The 16,801-nt window shown below is 42.6% G+C and overlaps 1 protein-coding gene across 2 annotated transcripts in view; it reads right to left on the bottom strand.

Annotated features, from left to right (window-relative positions):
- LOC137520979 (tenascin-R-like) overlaps positions 1 to 16,801 on the bottom strand; it is a 1,317,931-nt gene that overhangs the window by 450,862 nt on the left and 850,268 nt on the right. For both annotated transcript variants that reach the window (XM_068239627.1, XM_068239626.1), the window contains exons 13-16: positions 15,152 to 15,271; positions 14,334 to 14,477; positions 9,687 to 9,806; positions 7,257 to 7,400 (exon numbers count right to left, since the gene is read on the bottom strand). In XM_068239627.1, coding sequence (XP_068095728.1) covers positions 7,257 to 7,400; positions 9,687 to 9,806; positions 14,334 to 14,477; positions 15,152 to 15,271 — 528 coding nt within the window. The remainder of the gene's footprint in view (positions 1 to 7,256; positions 7,401 to 9,686; positions 9,807 to 14,333; positions 14,478 to 15,151; positions 15,272 to 16,801) is intronic.

Here is a 16,801-nt window from a genome sequence, read left to right as displayed (position 1 = left end):
AATGGACGGGGTCAGGATGTGAGTCTGGATGAAACACACTAAAGCTGTTTTTAGATATCCATTTTTCTGTCCAGATTCTCCCCCTGTAATTATGGAGCAGGTTGCTTGAGACATACACAGAGATGGGAGTTGGGTTTTTCAGAGATTTAAGCTCAAATTGTATATTCAGAAACCTGTAAAAGCAATAAAGGCAACCGGGTCACTTTTTACACACAGATACACTCGGTCACTAAGGAGACGTAACCTTGGGGACAGAAAGGGTAGTGAGTGTTGTCACACTTTATGCAAACCTATGCACATGTGCAATAATATCTCTGAACACATTAAAGTAAATGTAAAGCGACTAAAAAAAGTCAGATACTTACCTATGGAGAGGGAAGGTTCTGGATCTTAGAGCGCCTTCCCTGTCCTCTCTTGTTCAGCTCGTTCCACCCCTGTTGGTCAAATACACACAATGGGGGTGACGGCGCTGGAATGAGGGGAGCAAGACAGGGAAGGCTCTATAGGATCTAGAGCCTTCCCCATCCATAGGAAAGTAGCTGAGGTTTTTTTTGTTGTCATTTTACATTTACTTTAACAACAAAGCGAACGTTTAGAAGCTTCTCCCAGTGTCTGAGCCAGATTACGCTTCTTATATGGTCCTCCCTTTCCACAGTGGTAGGTAGGTTGGAGGTCATAAGGAGGTAGTGATAAGCAGGTAGTGACAGGTAGATAACAATAGGCAGGTTGTGATGCTCTTTCCTAAAGCCTGCTTGGGCAGCGAGTATTGAGAAAAAAGATACCCAAGTTCAGGGTCAGCTTTCCCTGACCTCTACCAAGTCTAACACAACCTCACCCCCTGCACTGTGTGATCCTTAACATCCTTCCCTATAAATTACAAAGCATTATGAACCCACTCCTACTTACCACTAGCCCCCCAGTAGCCCTAATGAACATGCCACCTAACCTTAACCCTGCCTGGTACTTACTGTAATACTAACTCTGACCTTTCACTTGCGCCTAACTATAACCATGAACTTCCTATCCCTTAATATATGTAGGGGATAAAGAGGCGAAGATAAAGTGAGGTGGCTTACCTCAGAGACGAAATTCTTAGACAAAGAATTTTTTATAACAAAGCACAGGCTTTGTCTAAGAATTTCGTCTCTGAGGTAAGCCACCTCACTTGTTTCTTTTTAGTTGGGTTTTTTTTACGTATTTTATATAACCAGGGCGCCTCTTTATCCCCTATATGTGCTAAATCCACCCCTCAACATCCCCCGTTGAAGGGGTATAAGCATTAGCCACAGCGTTTTTACTCGAGCCTAGTGCTTCTTTTTATCAAGGAGAGCGACCAGCCGAGGTCCTGACGGACCACCCTGAGTGGAGTCGGGTTGATTGTCTCCACCTACTGCCAGTGGTCGGTTGCCCCTAGCAACCCACCTTAATGAGTAGACCTTTTGCTTAATTCTTTCCAAAAATGGTGTTACTTTGACATACTGCACCATTGGGCTCCCATTTTCTCTCTTGTATTTTTTGCTCCAGGGTGCTCACACACCCCATCCACTTTGTGCTTCTCTTAATATGTTCAGTAGTAACCTTCCAGCATTATGACTACCAGCAATCTCCATTTCAGGCACCCAAATTTATCAGGAACCAAAATTAAAACTATCAGATCCTGTTTTGTTGTAGTGTGAAAAGGATCCAAGGAATAGAATAAAAAAAGATTACAACTATGCAAAGCACAATGGTAATCATCTCCAAAATACCATCAACTATGTTGATATAACTAATTTGTGTACCTATCTCTCAATTTTTTTGTTCCTGGATTGTTATCTCTTTTAATTATCTCATTTAATTTCTCTCCAACAATTAAATACACCCTCTCCTGTCTGCTGAATCAACAAACCCCTTATCTTTGGGTTCTTCTAGAGCACTGTGCCACAGCAGCAACCTGTTACAGCCCTGCAGTGCCTTCTGGGAAGAGGTGCAGCCACTCACCCCTCTACCCCACACACACACACACTATATTGGGGTGTGGCTACTACAGCCACTAACACTCTCCCTGGCCTGTATTATGGAGTGTGGATCACTGCAGTGCAGGAAGTGTGGAATGTATTGCTGGGAATTGTGGGATGCACCATCGATGTTGTGGGAGGTGGAGCAACCGGCTTCCAATCTCTCTCCTACAGGGTCTGATAGGTGGGTGAACAGCGTTCTGACAAGGCTCCCTGGCTAGTGTGGGAAAGAGCCTAGTGGTCCAATTGGGGATGCTCACATGGCCCTCAAAGTTCAGGTTTCCACCCAGTGGCGTAATTACAATTCATGGGGCCCCGTGCAAAACTTTGGTGGGGCCCCTCAATGTTTACACCCCTTCCCTTGCCATGTTTCACGGCCTTGGGGCCCATCTCACAAGGGTCATAAAACAAGTGTGACCATCATGATCTTCACACCCATAACAAGTGTAGCCACAAAAACACCTGATCTGAAGTATAGTCCCCTGTATCAGAGGGAGAGAAGGTTACTAGTTGGCCCCCCCTCCACAGCTCTGGGCCCCCCTGCAATTGCAGTTGCTGCTCCCCTCTAGTTATGCCCCTGTTTCCACTTAGGCAACTAACTGGGGGTTGAGGAGGTGTGGTGTGGTGTGATGTGTAGGGGAAGTGGGAGGAGCTAGTTAAATTGAAAACTGGAGGTCAGCTTTAATAAATCTAAGGTTCTTCAGCTTCTGAGAATCTCAGCAAATCAGGCTCAAAGCGACTTAATCATTATACATTTATATTGTGCTTTCATATCATGCGGACACATTTTTTTCCTCAGCATTTTATCCTCTTTGACACTTATAAATGCTTAATTTATAAATAGGTTCCCATTATAAAAATGTTTATGCCACAGTACAAAGGTGATAGCCCCATTGAAGAAAATAATCCATGTAATGCAGGTAGTAAAAGTCACCCACAATGCACAGTGTGACAGAGCGTATACTATCACTGTACACGTATGGTAAGAACAACAGATTGAGTAGGCGGAATGCTGTCAGCCTGTGTTGAAAAGCAGCATCAAAAACCGCTGTCTGCCAAACAGAGACCACATAATGTATTGCTTAAGAGGTTATGTAAAGTGCCTACGGTTAAGAATTTTTTAAAATAACCAAAAACAAGCAACTCTTCAGACTCGAGCACTACAGCACTACAGTACTAATTATTCCATTCTGTGTCACTGTAACTCCTGCACTGAGATGTACACCAGGCTTTAGCCATACAGTAACACTATAACATATGTTCTCCTTGGGCATAGAGCAGATGAGATGGTGAGAGAGAAGGTGGAAGGCAGGAAAAGGGATTGTTAGGATATCTCACTGAATTGGGGACACCCTGTGGGCTTGTTTAGAATTTAGCAAGATGGGGATATTAAAAAGCAGTATCTAACCTGTAGAGGAGAGGGGTCAAGTATTGGTTGTAGTAGGATGACATTTTGGGGTTCAAGCAACTAGAGGGTTTGTGTAAGTTAAGTGTTAAAGAGGAACTCCGACCAAAAATTGAACTTTATCTCTATCAGTAGCTGATACCCCCTTTTACATAAGAAATCTATTCCTTTTCACAAACAGACCATTAGGGGGCGCTGTATGACTGATATTGTGGTGAAACCCCTCCCACAAGAAACTCTGAGGACTGTGGTACTCCTGGCAGTTTCCTGTCTGTGAACCTTGTTGAATTGTGGGAAATAGCTGTTTACAGCTGTTTCCAACTGCCAAAAAAGCATGCAGCAGCTACATCACCTGCCAACAGTAAAAATGTCACCATGTAAATCAGGAATTTAAAAGATTTTACAATGGGCAACCACTGACTAAATCATTTATACATAATTATTGTAATTACTTTTTTTATTACATTATTTTCACTGGTGTTCCTCTTTAAGTTGCAGTATTTTTGTTCTAGGTGATGTTGGGAAGATATTAGGGGTGATGGGATAGGATGTTGGAGGGACAACAACAAGCACCTGACACACATTTCAAAAGCTGGTCATGTGTCATATCATAACTGTTTTGGGGTCAATAATAATAATAGGTATTTAGACTTTAGTTATATCAGTATATATGCAATATTTACCTTATACAGGGGATGGGGCAAATGTGCAAATATTCTTTGAAACTGAAAATACCCTTTAGAAAATGAGTTATCCTTACAGGACAACTGAACTGAGAGGGATATGGAGGCGGCCATATTTATTTCCTATTAAACAATGCCAGTGGCTTGGCTATCCTGCTGATTCTCTGCCATGTCCCTCTCACTTCAGAGTCATTTAAAAAGTAGAACAGTAATACCCAGAATGAGTTAGAATGACTGGTATGTTCTTATCCACTTTCATAGATTCTCTTTTATATCAGTTCAGGCAGTTCTGCAACTGTCAGCCTTCAGTATTCGGATGATCTACTGCGTCGCATGTAAATTCATTAGAAATCTGCCTCCAATTCCAAAAAGTATCAATATGAGGAATAAATCAAGATGGGTTTCTTTTTCCCTTTATCATAACGCAAATATCCTGCAGGTGCAATTTGCATATTTTTGGTGCAGAATAAATTCAATTTACCTAGCTGAGGATCTATCACAGATCTGATCACTGCACCCTAAAGAGCATCGCTGGCTACCAGTCCCCGGGAAATGGAGTCTGAATTCCTATTCATAATGTAACAGGTCATTCATGCACAGGGCATCACGATGGATCTGGGAACATATCAGTCTAAATAAGACAATAAGCCTCCACTAGACCCGGCAGTGCAGTAGCAAATTACTGAGCAAGTCCTGATATACTGGAGCCTATAGAACACAGAACACTTCTAATGAAAGAAGTGCAGGCAGAGAATGTGAAGTATGGCGCAAGCGGGATAAAGGTGTTAGTTTGTCAGATGCTAATAAACATACATTCTGTTACTGTTACTGCCTTATTATGTTCTGCGGCTGCTTCTATTTAACCTTCCTTAGAAAATCTAGTAGAGTTTGTTTGCCACTTTAAAAAGCAAACTATCACATATCTTCGGAGGTAACTCAATTCCAAGCCATAATAATAGTTTTATTTTAAAGCAGAACTACACACAGGAAGTAAACATTGCTGGTATTACTAGGCAGCAGCACTGCTTCTCAGGTAGCTCTTCTTGTGCTTTCCCTTACCATACAAAAAATATTAAGAAAACAACACAACATTCTGGCTGGATCCCTAATCATAAAATAATGACAAGAGACAAAGCTGAGCAAGCTGCCTGCATCCCATCTATGCCTCTCTCTAGTTTTGCAGTAGAAGATATCATTATGACTGGTTTTTACACAACACTGAGCTCTTCTGTAGCACTTTACAGTCTTATGTCACTAAAGGTGCATCTAGTGAATAGTGATGTTGGGCAGATTCGATCAAGAGACAAATCTCTCTCTAATCGAATCTGATAAGAGAGAGATCTGTCCGCTGCCCATACACCGCAGGCGGATTCCCAATCAATTTCATGCTGAAGTCGATCCAGAATCGGCCTTGTAACGCCACATCTGCCGCTGGCCACCCCAGGATTATACATTACCTGTCCGTCTCCATTGCTTGTGCCCCGCTGGCTCGGTCCTTCGTCCCATACACACTCCTCATGTGGTTGCCGCCGTACATGTGGGCGGGTGTGTGATGTCACGCACGCACCCTCATTACTCCGGCAACCACATGGGGTGTGTGTGGACCAAAGACTTCGCCCAGAGCCAGCAGCGGACAAGTGGCAGACACGGACAAGTAACATATAGTGCACTGGGCGGGGCCCAATGCCCAATAGGGGGGACAACGTCGGGGGTTTCGTTACGATATCCCTCGCCATTCCCCCTTGAGCTTGGCCACACTGCGCAGGCATCTTGCCCCTGGGCACTAGTACAGAGACGGGGTGGCAGCTCCGTGTTACTGAGCAGATGACAGCTCTCCTGCACCTTTATATTTATGCATACATCTGTTTTTTTTATTTTTTTTTAGTTTAGTGGTCCCTAACCAACAAAGGGAACTATTAAATTGCCCAATCACGGTCCAAGAAATAATCACGGCTATTAAAAACCATGGCCAATCATAAATCTCCAGCACCAGACGGTTATCCAGGCGAGTTTTATAAATACTTCCATGACCCTATCTTCTACACTACAAGATTAATATGATGCAATACTTATTGATGGCCCCCATGCCCCCTTCTTTACTGACGCACTGACAACTTTCATTTTAAACCCACAAAAACCTATAGAGCTACTTCATTCATACAGGCCAATTGCATTACTTAACATGGATTATAAAATATTGACAAAAAGAAAGACAAATCTACTACACCAGATTGGTTCTCACATACAAAGACCCAGTTAGGTTTTACAAGACGGAGACATATTACTTTAGGGATACGGAGTCCGTCTAGTCAGCATGAGTCAAGGAAGGGGGCGGGGAATAATCACATGAGAATCAGCAAGTTCAGCTATTACTAGACTACTCTCAAGTGAGGGACATCCAGTACAGCAGAAGAAAAGATGTTCTTCTCCTATTAAAGTGTACCAGAGGCAGCGCAGGAGGGGCAGATGGACACATAGACAGGTTCCCTGTTGCAGAGAGCAGAGGGGGAGACTGATAAAGATCAGCTGATGCTGCCCCCTACAGTCTGCTGTCCTGAATCTCGCGCCATCTCGGTCTGCTTCATGGTAGGGCCGCTCCTGTTTCCACAGCATACTCCAGTGCCCCGTTGCCGCTCGTGGGCCCTCCAAAGATTACTGACAAGGGCTTGTCAATAATCTGATCGGATCCTCTTCAAGCATTAGCAAGGTCGCACTCATGCAAGAAGAGGAGTGCGGCTCAATGTTAAGGAGGGTCCCGGGCAGTGGCGGAGGACAGCATGGGGAACCTCTGGAGGATCCAGAGGCTTCCCTCTCCTTAGGTAAGTATTTATTTTTTACTTGGGTTTTCATAAGGAGAGTTTACTGACAACAGGTTATAAATATAAGGCTACTACATGATATAAGGAATGCCTTTTCACTAAACTGTACTCTTATTTCAAATGCAAGACACTAAGCATAAACATGGAAAGAATGAATAATTGCATTACAAATGTGGGGATGGACAATCAATCCATTACAGCAGACAAACATAGTCACATGACAGACTGCAATGCTGAAAGAGATTGATGGGTAGCGTGCATCAATGATCACAATGAAATATGAACAGTAGTCTTTAGTTTCATTCAATATGGTGTAATAGGAGTACCCTGACTCGCCGTGATTTGTACCTACATGTGGTGAAGCTGACACCGGAGCTGCGGCTGGCTTGGGGCCCCATGCTGGCTGCCAGGGAGACCGAGTAATGGGTGTGAGGGAGAAGGTTCTGCAGAGTAAATTCCTGGCTGTCCCCATCAATGAGAATCGTCTCTCCGGAAACTGAAAAAAAGAGAGGCAGTACATATTCAGAAGTGATAAGGTTAAGGAAGAACTCCAGTCTAACTAATAGAAAAAGATGACTGATTCAAGGAATGAAACAGGAAATGTTTTTGAACCTTAGTACATTATCCTGTACTGGAAACCGTTTTTCTTTTCAGAAGGACGTTGAGTTATTCCAAGGATGGTTAAGCAGCCTCCAGTGTTGGAAGGCTTGAAGCGTTATCGTGCTTTAATAGTTCAGCTGTGATTGAAGGGAGAGTCCCTCCTAAAGGTGGCTTTGGGTAGCTTATTTGATCTAGGGGCCAAGGTGAGTTTGCAACTTGCAACCTCTGTATCTGCTATTGCAATGGAGTACGCATAATTGCGCCACATGGTGAGCGCCGGTTTCATCCCACAAAATATTGGTAATGTAATTACCCAATCCCCTATTCTCTCACTAATTCTCCCTTTAAATGCCTAATGCTAACCGTCTACCTGATGCCTAACACCGACCCCCCTCCTAATGCCTAACACTAACCCTCCTCCTAATACCTAACCCCCCTCCTAATACCTAACACTGACCCCCCACTTTCTAATGCCTAACACTAACCCGCCTCCTAATACCTAACACTAACCCGCCTCCTAATACCTAACACTGACCCTGACCCCCCCTTTCTAATGCCTAACACTAACCCGCCTCCTAATACCTAACACTAACCCGCCTCCTAATACCTAACACTGACCCTGACCCCCCCCTTTCTAATGCCTAACACTAACCCGCCTCCTAATGTCTAACACTAACCACCCCTCCTAATGCCTGACACTAACCCACCTCTTAATGCCTAACACTAACCCCCCTCCTAATACCTAACACTAACCCCCCTCCTAATACCTAACACTAACCCCCCTCCTAATACCTAACACTAACCCCCCTCCTAATACCTAACACTGACCCCCCCTGTCTAATGCCTAACACTAACCCACCTCCTAATACCTAACACTGACCCCGCCTCTTTCTAATGCCTAACACTAACCCACCTCCTAATGTCTAACACTAACCACCCCTCCTAGTGCCTGACACTAACCCGCCTCCTAATGCCCAACACTAACTACCGCTTTCTAATGCCTGACACTAACCCACCTCCTAATGTCTAACACTAACCCACCTCCTAATGTCTAACACTAACCCACCTCCTAATGTCTAACACTAACCCACCTCCTAATGTCTAACACTAACCCACCTCCTAGTGCCTAACACTAAGCGATTTTCAGATCGCAACACAGCCAGTGGAAAAGGATTCTCCCGTCTCCCTGATCAATGAAAACCTACCCTACATATGGTGGTCATCTTTACAGTGACTCCTTCTTCTCATGCCAGGTAAGCAGTTCTACAGAGTTACTTAAAACACACCTGAAGTGAGAGAGATATAGAGGCTGCCATGTTTATTTACTTTGTCTGGTTGTCCTGCTGATCCTCTGCCTCTAATACTTTTAGGCAAAATCCCTTAGCAAGCATGCAGATCCAATGTTTTTGGATGACGTTTCACTGGATTTGCCAGATGTCTGTTTGAGGTTTGTGATTCAGACACTATTGATGCCTGAAAGATAAGTACAATGCCAGGCAACTGTTATTGTTTAAAAGGAAAGAAATATGGCAGCCTTCACATCCCTCTCACTTCAGGCGTCCTTTAACCCATTAGCAACTTCAATAGAGATATCTTGCTTGAGATAAGTGCACTGCTTTTGTCCTCAGTTGACAGAACTCGCTGTGCTGTAAATTCTTGGCATGCTTGGATCTCTCTCTACTAGCAGAAAATATAGAAACTGAAAGCAGAAGTCCTATGTTATTGTCTCACACTGCCTCCTAGTGACAAGTGGCCATAAATACACATTGCAGCAGTACTAATTAGAAGCAGGGAAATGTAACAAATAAGAAATAAAAAAGTGCTAAAATAAATCGGCCAGGAGCACTTGCAAGCCGCTAAATAAATTGGCTGCTAAGTGGTTAAACTAGCAGTGCATCTTCTATATGTTATGCTTAAATTCATCAAAATCATTTTCTTTACTGGCATGTAAAAAAATACATTCGTTATTTTATTAAAATAAAAAAACACATCATGTTCATTTTTAAAACTATTATAATTAAAAATAAAAGGAATAAAATGCGTATCCTCATTAAAGCTGATATAAGCATGGCAGATTATAGCGGCATGTAAATGTACTGCCTCTGTTCTTCCCAGCGCTAACCTCTGGTTTTCTCTAGAACAATGTGTGTAAATGAGCGGTTTATGGGTGATGTGTACTGACCTGTGTGGTGAGTCAGAGTGATTATATAACTCTCTACATCCGCCCTTGGTGGCTCCCATTGCAGAACTGCTCCCGATTCAGTGATGTTACCGGCCCGCAGGCCAAGCGGAGGATCCAAGGCTGTAACAAGAGGGAAGGAAGACAAGTGCGATGATGAATGACACATGGTGAGACCCGGCAATGTGTGAGCGCAGCTCTGAGCGACTAATAATGTCACTGCAGGGCCACTGCTAGAAGGACAAGACTGCAGGAAAAATAAAAGAAATTCAAACTCAGCACAATGCACTTAATGAGAGAAAAATACTGAATGTGTAGCTGGCTGAGATAAATGATGTATAATATGGAAATACATTTGTTCTCCTTATGTGAAAAAAATCACCAGGTGAAATCTATGATTTGCATACTTTTTCCAATTAATTGATTCAGAAAACACTTCATCCAGACACTAATATTTTTAGGACACCTGCAACAGGGTCAGATTATCGGTAAGGCCACAGCTTAGAGGTGCTAATACCCAAAGGGGAGGCTGGACACGTAAAAGGGGCTTCTCTGTATGAAAGTGGAAGCTGTTGCTGAAATGATAAAGTTATAAATCGGGGCAGCAGATAGTAAAAGGGAGTTGCTGTGCACAAGCATTGTACAGGAAAGGGGGGCTGTACAATGGGGGAAGAGGAGGACTGCTATACATGGACCGAAGGGCTTAAATTTGGGGATGTAAATTGAAGTAGGAGAGAAAAAAAAGCGCAAATCTAGTTCTCTCCCTATTTCTATAATGTCCTGTAAGTTTTAAGCTTTTTATTATTTCTTTCAGTTCAGCTAGATTTCAGAAACTTAACCCCCCCCCCCCCAGCGGGAAGTTTATTTACAGATTTTAGGGTCCTTTTAAAAGGTTTCAGATGCTAAAATAAGGACAAATCATGCTGCCAGAACGCCAGCAGCAGCCCCTTCTCTCACTCACCTCCCTGGGCTCCAGCACTGCAATTTTACTTCCGTCCTCCGTGTGGCACTGTAACTTTTTGGTGAGATCAATGATGGCGATCTCACCAGAGTGATTCAGAGCCTCCGAGGACAGGAAGGAGAACGGCTACCGATGTCTGGATCCCCCGGGAGGTGAGTAAAAGCTCCCGCTGCGCACTATACTCTGCATAGAGCTCCCGGCGGCTAGCCCAAGCGTAGCATGGGCTTACTGCCAGGGAGGTTAAAGGACTAGTAGTCCTTTTAGAAAAATACACTAAAAATGACTTTCTTTCTATATCACTATTACTTACAGCAGATAGGAAGGTTTCAGACTAGTCCATCTCCACATGGGAGATTCTCAGGGTTTTATTTATTTTTAAAAGCACTTACTGAACATCATATGCTCAGTCCAACTGTCAAAATAGTGTGTAAGTGAGTACAGCAGATAGTAAAGGTTTTAGACTAGTCCATCTCCTCATGGGCGATTCTCATGGTTTTCTTTATTTTTAAAAGCACTTACTGAACATTATATGCTTAGTCCAACTGCCAAAATAGTGTGAGTGCATCTTTGTATAGAGCCTTTCTTTCTGGGGAGTGCTTTTGTATAGAACAAAGGCAACACTGAGAATCCCCCATGAGGAGATGTATTTGTCCAAACCAGTCAGACTTATCAGCCTTTTAAAACACACACACCCACACACGCACGCACGCACGCACGCACGCACGCACACACACACACACACACACACGCACGCACGCACGCACGCACACACACAGGTGTCCATAAATATTGGAACAAAGCCAAAACTCTAACATCTTTGGTTCTATACACAATCACAATGGATTTGATATGAAACGAGCACAATGTGTTTTACCTGCAGACTGTCAGCTTTAAATTGAGGGTGTTTACATCCAAATTAGGTGTGCACATGTGGAAGTCTGGAACACTCAGGCCCAGTGCATGCCAAAACCGCTAGCAGATCCTCAAAACGCTAGCGGTTTTTGGAGCTGATTTCGGAGCGATTCTAGGCATGTTTGCAGACGTTTTCTAAACATGCCTAGCGTTTTTGGGTGCGTTTTTGTGTAGCAGATTACAAATACTGTTACAGTAAAAGCTGTTACTTAACAGCTTCTGTAACAAAAACACCTTGAAAACCGCTCTGATGTAGCGTTTTCCACAGCGGTTTACGTTTTTCCTATACTTTACATTGAGGCAGAAACGCTTCTACAAACCGCAAACGTGCAGAACCTGCTTGCTCTTGGGGCATTTTCCCTTCAGTTTTGTCTTCAGCAAGTGAAATGCCTGCTCAATCGGATTCAGGTCAGGTGACTGACTTGGCCATTGCATACCATTTCACTTCTTTCCCTTCAAAAACTCTTTGGTTGCTTTTGCAGTATGCTTTTGTCAAAGTAATCAGTCAAGAGAAGACTTCACCATAGTGAATACAGAGGGTTCACCACAAGATATAAACCATTGAAGAGCCTCAAAAACAAGAAGGCCAGATTAGAGTTTGCCAAACGACATCTAAAAAGCCTTCACAGTTCTGGAACAACATCCTATGGACAGATGAAACCAAGATCAACTTGTACCAGAGTGATGGGAAGAGAAGAGTATGGAGAAGCAAAGGAACTGTTCATGATCCGATGTATACCACCTCATCACTGAAGCATGGTGGTGGTAGTGTCATGGCGTGTGCATGTATGGCTGCCAATGGAACTGATTCTCTTGTAGTAATTGATGATGTGACTGCTGTCAAAAGCAGCATGATGAATTCAGAAGTGTTTCGGGCAATATTATCTGCTCATATTCAGCCAAATGCTTTAGAACTCATTGAATGGTGCTTCACAGTGCAGATGTACAATGACCCAAAGTATACTGCAAAAGCAACCAGAGAGTTTTTGAAGGGAAAGAAGTGGAATGGTATGCAATGGCCAAGTCAATCACCTGACCTGAATCCGATTGAGCAGGCATTTCACTTGCTGAAGACAAAACTAAAAATCCCCCCAAAACAAGCAGGAACTGAAGACAGTTGCAGTAAAGGCCTGGCAGAGCATCATCAGAGATGAAACCCAGCGTCTGGTGGTGTCTATGCATTCCATACTTCAGGCTGTAACTGACTGCAAAGGATTTGCAATCAAGTATTTAAAAAGTGAAGGTTTGATTTATGATTATTATTCTGTCCCATTACTTTTGGTCCCTTAACAAGTGAGCGTTACATATCCAAACTGTTGTAATTCCTACCCCGTTCACCTGATTTGGATATAGTCTGCAGTTAAAGCATATCGGCCCAAATACAATTCACTTTTTCACCTGCGTTATCTCCAAGGAGATAATTTTCACCTTCTCTTTAAACTAACTTTTCAGCATTTTACAATTGAAAAAAGTACCCAAAAGTTGGTGAAAAAGTGCAAATCAAATGCAAATCAAATTTAGAGTATTTTCTTGCTTGTTGATGGCTTAAAAGGCAACTTATGACTAGTGAAAATATCATCTAGAAGAAAAAGCGAATTGCACATGTGCCATAGTGTTCGTTTCATTTCAAATCCATTGTGGTTGCGTATAGAGCCAAAAATGTTAGAATTGTGTTGATGTTCCAATATTTATGGACCTGACTGTAAATCATGAATTACCGTACTCACTTTATATATTTTTATATCTGTAAGGTGTATATTTAAAGAGTTAGTTTATTTTTAATAATTGCAGCTGTGTATGTGCTTCTGAATTAAAAATGACTCCCACACAAACAATCAATTTGTCTTTTTTTCAGCTTTTGGGAATTACAGGTAGTCCCCGACTGTACTTCATCTTCCTATTAACCATTGATTACACATTACAAGCTGCACATCTCACTAGAAGAGATGATAAAAAAATGATATGATATACAAATACTGTATCTGCTGACCAAGGAAAACAAAAACTATCAGAATCTATCAGAGAGTTAGTGGAGGTTTACATGTTAGGAGAAAAAAACAACTGCCGTTTGATTCTTTTAATATCAGTTGTCTGGCTATCAAACTAAACACTTTCCAACTAGCTGACCTACAAGAATTTAGAACAAGGAGTGAAGGAGGCCCCCAGATGCCAGGCTAATGGAAGACATCCCTTACTAAATGTAGACCTGCTCCTTAGCAGGTCTAAGCTGACGCTCATATATGACGGGAAGCATTGCTTCCTGGCAACATGAAAATGGGAATAGGATAAGGTGTTAAGTACTTGCTGGGCGATAAAATCGAATAAGGGTGCTAACTGTAATTGGACTCACTAGCGCTAAACGCTAAAGAATAGGTTAGGGCCCTAAAGCTAAATACTCAACTGACGATGGATCAAGGAACCTCAAAGCAATGCCTCTCGACGAACTAGGTTCCCGATCCATCTTCCTGCCTGTGTCGGTCATTTTGCAGCGTATCGTTAAGTGTTATTTGCCTAATCACGCACTCGTATACACCTTGCGATATCACAGAAATGATCGCTCACCGCTCAAAAAAATCACCGGTTATCAAAAAAATCGCAGGGGTGGGTTTCGAGACTTTAGTCTTATTGATCTGCTTGAAATGTTATTTTGTCCTTCTTCAAAGCCTGTTCCTTTCCTGTTGTGTACAGTATGTGTATTAATAGCACATAAAAGCAAGAAATCTGGGCTGCGTGTAGCTGACGAGTTGTGAGATAAACAGCTAGCGGTCTATACTGACCTGTCTGTGCGGTGATGGTGACTCTCTCACTCTCCTCGCGGCCCCACACGCTGCTCAGGCTGATCCTGTATTCCGTGTTAGGCTGTAGATTCGTGAGTGTGTATTGAGTCAGGTCATTAGCAATCACCACGCTGTCCATCCTTCCTGTAGTGATGAAACCACAAACCTTACAGGATGATTTTCTTTCTACAGTAGCTTATTATAACTTATAGCATTTATCATTTACACTAATTAGCAGCGAAGAGACATTTCTCTGCATACCCACCCACCAATTAACCTCTTGTATGTCAGTATATCTGCGCAACACTCTCCTTCTAAGCATATCCAGTGCAGATTATACACATCAAATGTTTAGTGTCACTAATGTTCTATAGGCGTAATTTATGCACTCCTGAATTCTGTGACTTCAGCCCTGACAAACAGTGATGAGCAAAAATGCCTTCATTCTTTACGCATTAATTTTTGCGAAAATAATGTTAAATTTGACTTTTGAGCGAAAATGCCATCGGAAATTATTTTGTAATAGGTTTGTGATTTTTTGTGAATTTTCGTGGCAAAAATAAACGATTTAGCATTTTTTGTGAATTTTCGCTATAAATGTTTTTTCCCGCAAATTAGTTTCCTTTGACCATTGTGTGAAAATAAACTGTATTTTCACAAATATTTCTCACCATTGAAAATAGCATTTTCAATGCAGAAATCACTAGCAAAAATTTGCAAGCTACACTGCTGATGTAAGTACATGTATACTGTCCTAATATAATTCCTGCTGTCACATCACAAAGATCACCCTGAAGGTGCCACAGGCAGCACCGCACCTTTAGTAGATTGGTAAGACAGTCGGTAATGGAGGAACGGGGAGGGAGGTGGTCTCCAGGTTACGGACATTGAGTCTTCTGTTACATTGATCACAGACACATCCATAGGCGGTCCCACTCCTTCAGTAAAGAGAGGAAAGATACAACAATGGACATTAACAAAAAATTCAATGTAATGATTCATAATGGTACGGAATTAAAGGGTCAGTGTGCTTAAAACTAATAAACAACCTAATGGGACTTAAAGAGGAACTCCAGTGAAAATAATGTAATAAAAAAAGTGCTTCATTTTTACAATAATTATGTATAAATGATTTAGTCAGTGTTTGCTCATTGTAAAATATTTCCTCTCCGTGATTTACATTCTGGCATTTATTACATGGTGACATTTTTACTATGGGCAGGTTATGTAGCTGCTGCTAGCTGTTTTGGCAGTTGGAGACAGCTGTAAACAGCTATTTCCCACAATGTAACAAGGTTCACAGACAGGAAACTGCCAAGAGTACCTCGGTCCTCAGAGCTTCTTGTGGGAGGAGTTTCACCACAATATCAGTCATACAGCACCCCCTGATGGTCTGTTTGTGAAAAGCAATAGATTTCTCATGTAAAAGGGGGTATCAGCTACTGATTGGGATAAAGTTAAATTCTTGGTTGGAGTTTCTCTTTAAAGTAAACCTGAACTGAAAATAAACTGATGAGATTAACAATCTATCATCCTACCCTTAAATAGAACGTTCCTAGAATCCTGCAGTGTTACTTAGTGTTTAAAAGCTAAAGAAGTGTGTTTAAGGTTGTTCAATTATCTCAGCTAAATGACTCATTGTTTTAAGCTTCGTATTTGCAGAGGTGGCCAGTGTGTGCTGCCTCTGCCAAGGATCTAGTATGTGTGCTGTAGCTCGCATGAGTCATCTCATTTGTGCACAGGCCCCTGTTAACTGTTTTGCTGCTTACCCCTTCTGCCCTGGTTGTGCAATGCACCACCGCCCCTCCGCCCCCTCCATAGCAACAGAACATGTTGCTAGCCAGCAGGATACTGACATGTATGTACAGGACTTGGCCTCAAACTGTCATCCCAGGGATGAATTTCCGATCCCTGTGTGTGACAGTACTCATACACTGTGTAGAGTGTCTGTGGCACAATTGGTTAGTGCATTTGGCTGTTAACCGAAAGGTTGGTGGTTCAAGCCCACCCAGGGATGGCCTTGCCTTTTGTGTTCAACAGTTGTCCGAAGAGAACCCCAGATAGCCATTTAGCAGCAACTGTGTGCACAGTGTCTGTGGCACAATTGGTTAGCGCATTTGGCTGTTAACCGAAAGGTTGGTGGTACAAGCCCACCCAGGGATGGCCTTGCCTTTTGTGTTTTGTGAAGAGAACTAATGTACCCTTCTTAAACTTGAAGATTGTATACAAATTTAAGCAGACTGCAGAGCGGCGCAGCAGAAGTGTGCGGAGCCCATAACCCAGAGGTTGATGGATTCAAACCATCCTCTGCTAGCCATGATTTCATTTTTGCACCTCGCTTTATCGCATGGGCAAAACGGTTTCCATAGCCCTGTAGAGAAAGTGTAATAAGGGCCCTGCCATAACATAGATATTACGGTAGCTGAGACTACTCCTGGACCTTTCTTGTAGTTGAAGAGATGAGTGAA

This window comes from Hyperolius riggenbachi, chromosome 6, assembly GCF_040937935.1.
Source record: "Hyperolius riggenbachi isolate aHypRig1 chromosome 6, aHypRig1.pri, whole genome shotgun sequence".
Lineage (NCBI taxonomy): Eukaryota > Metazoa > Chordata > Amphibia > Anura > Hyperoliidae > Hyperolius > Hyperolius riggenbachi.
Note: the sequence above shows the minus strand (reverse complement) of the source record. Positions and strands in the feature narration are given on the sequence as shown.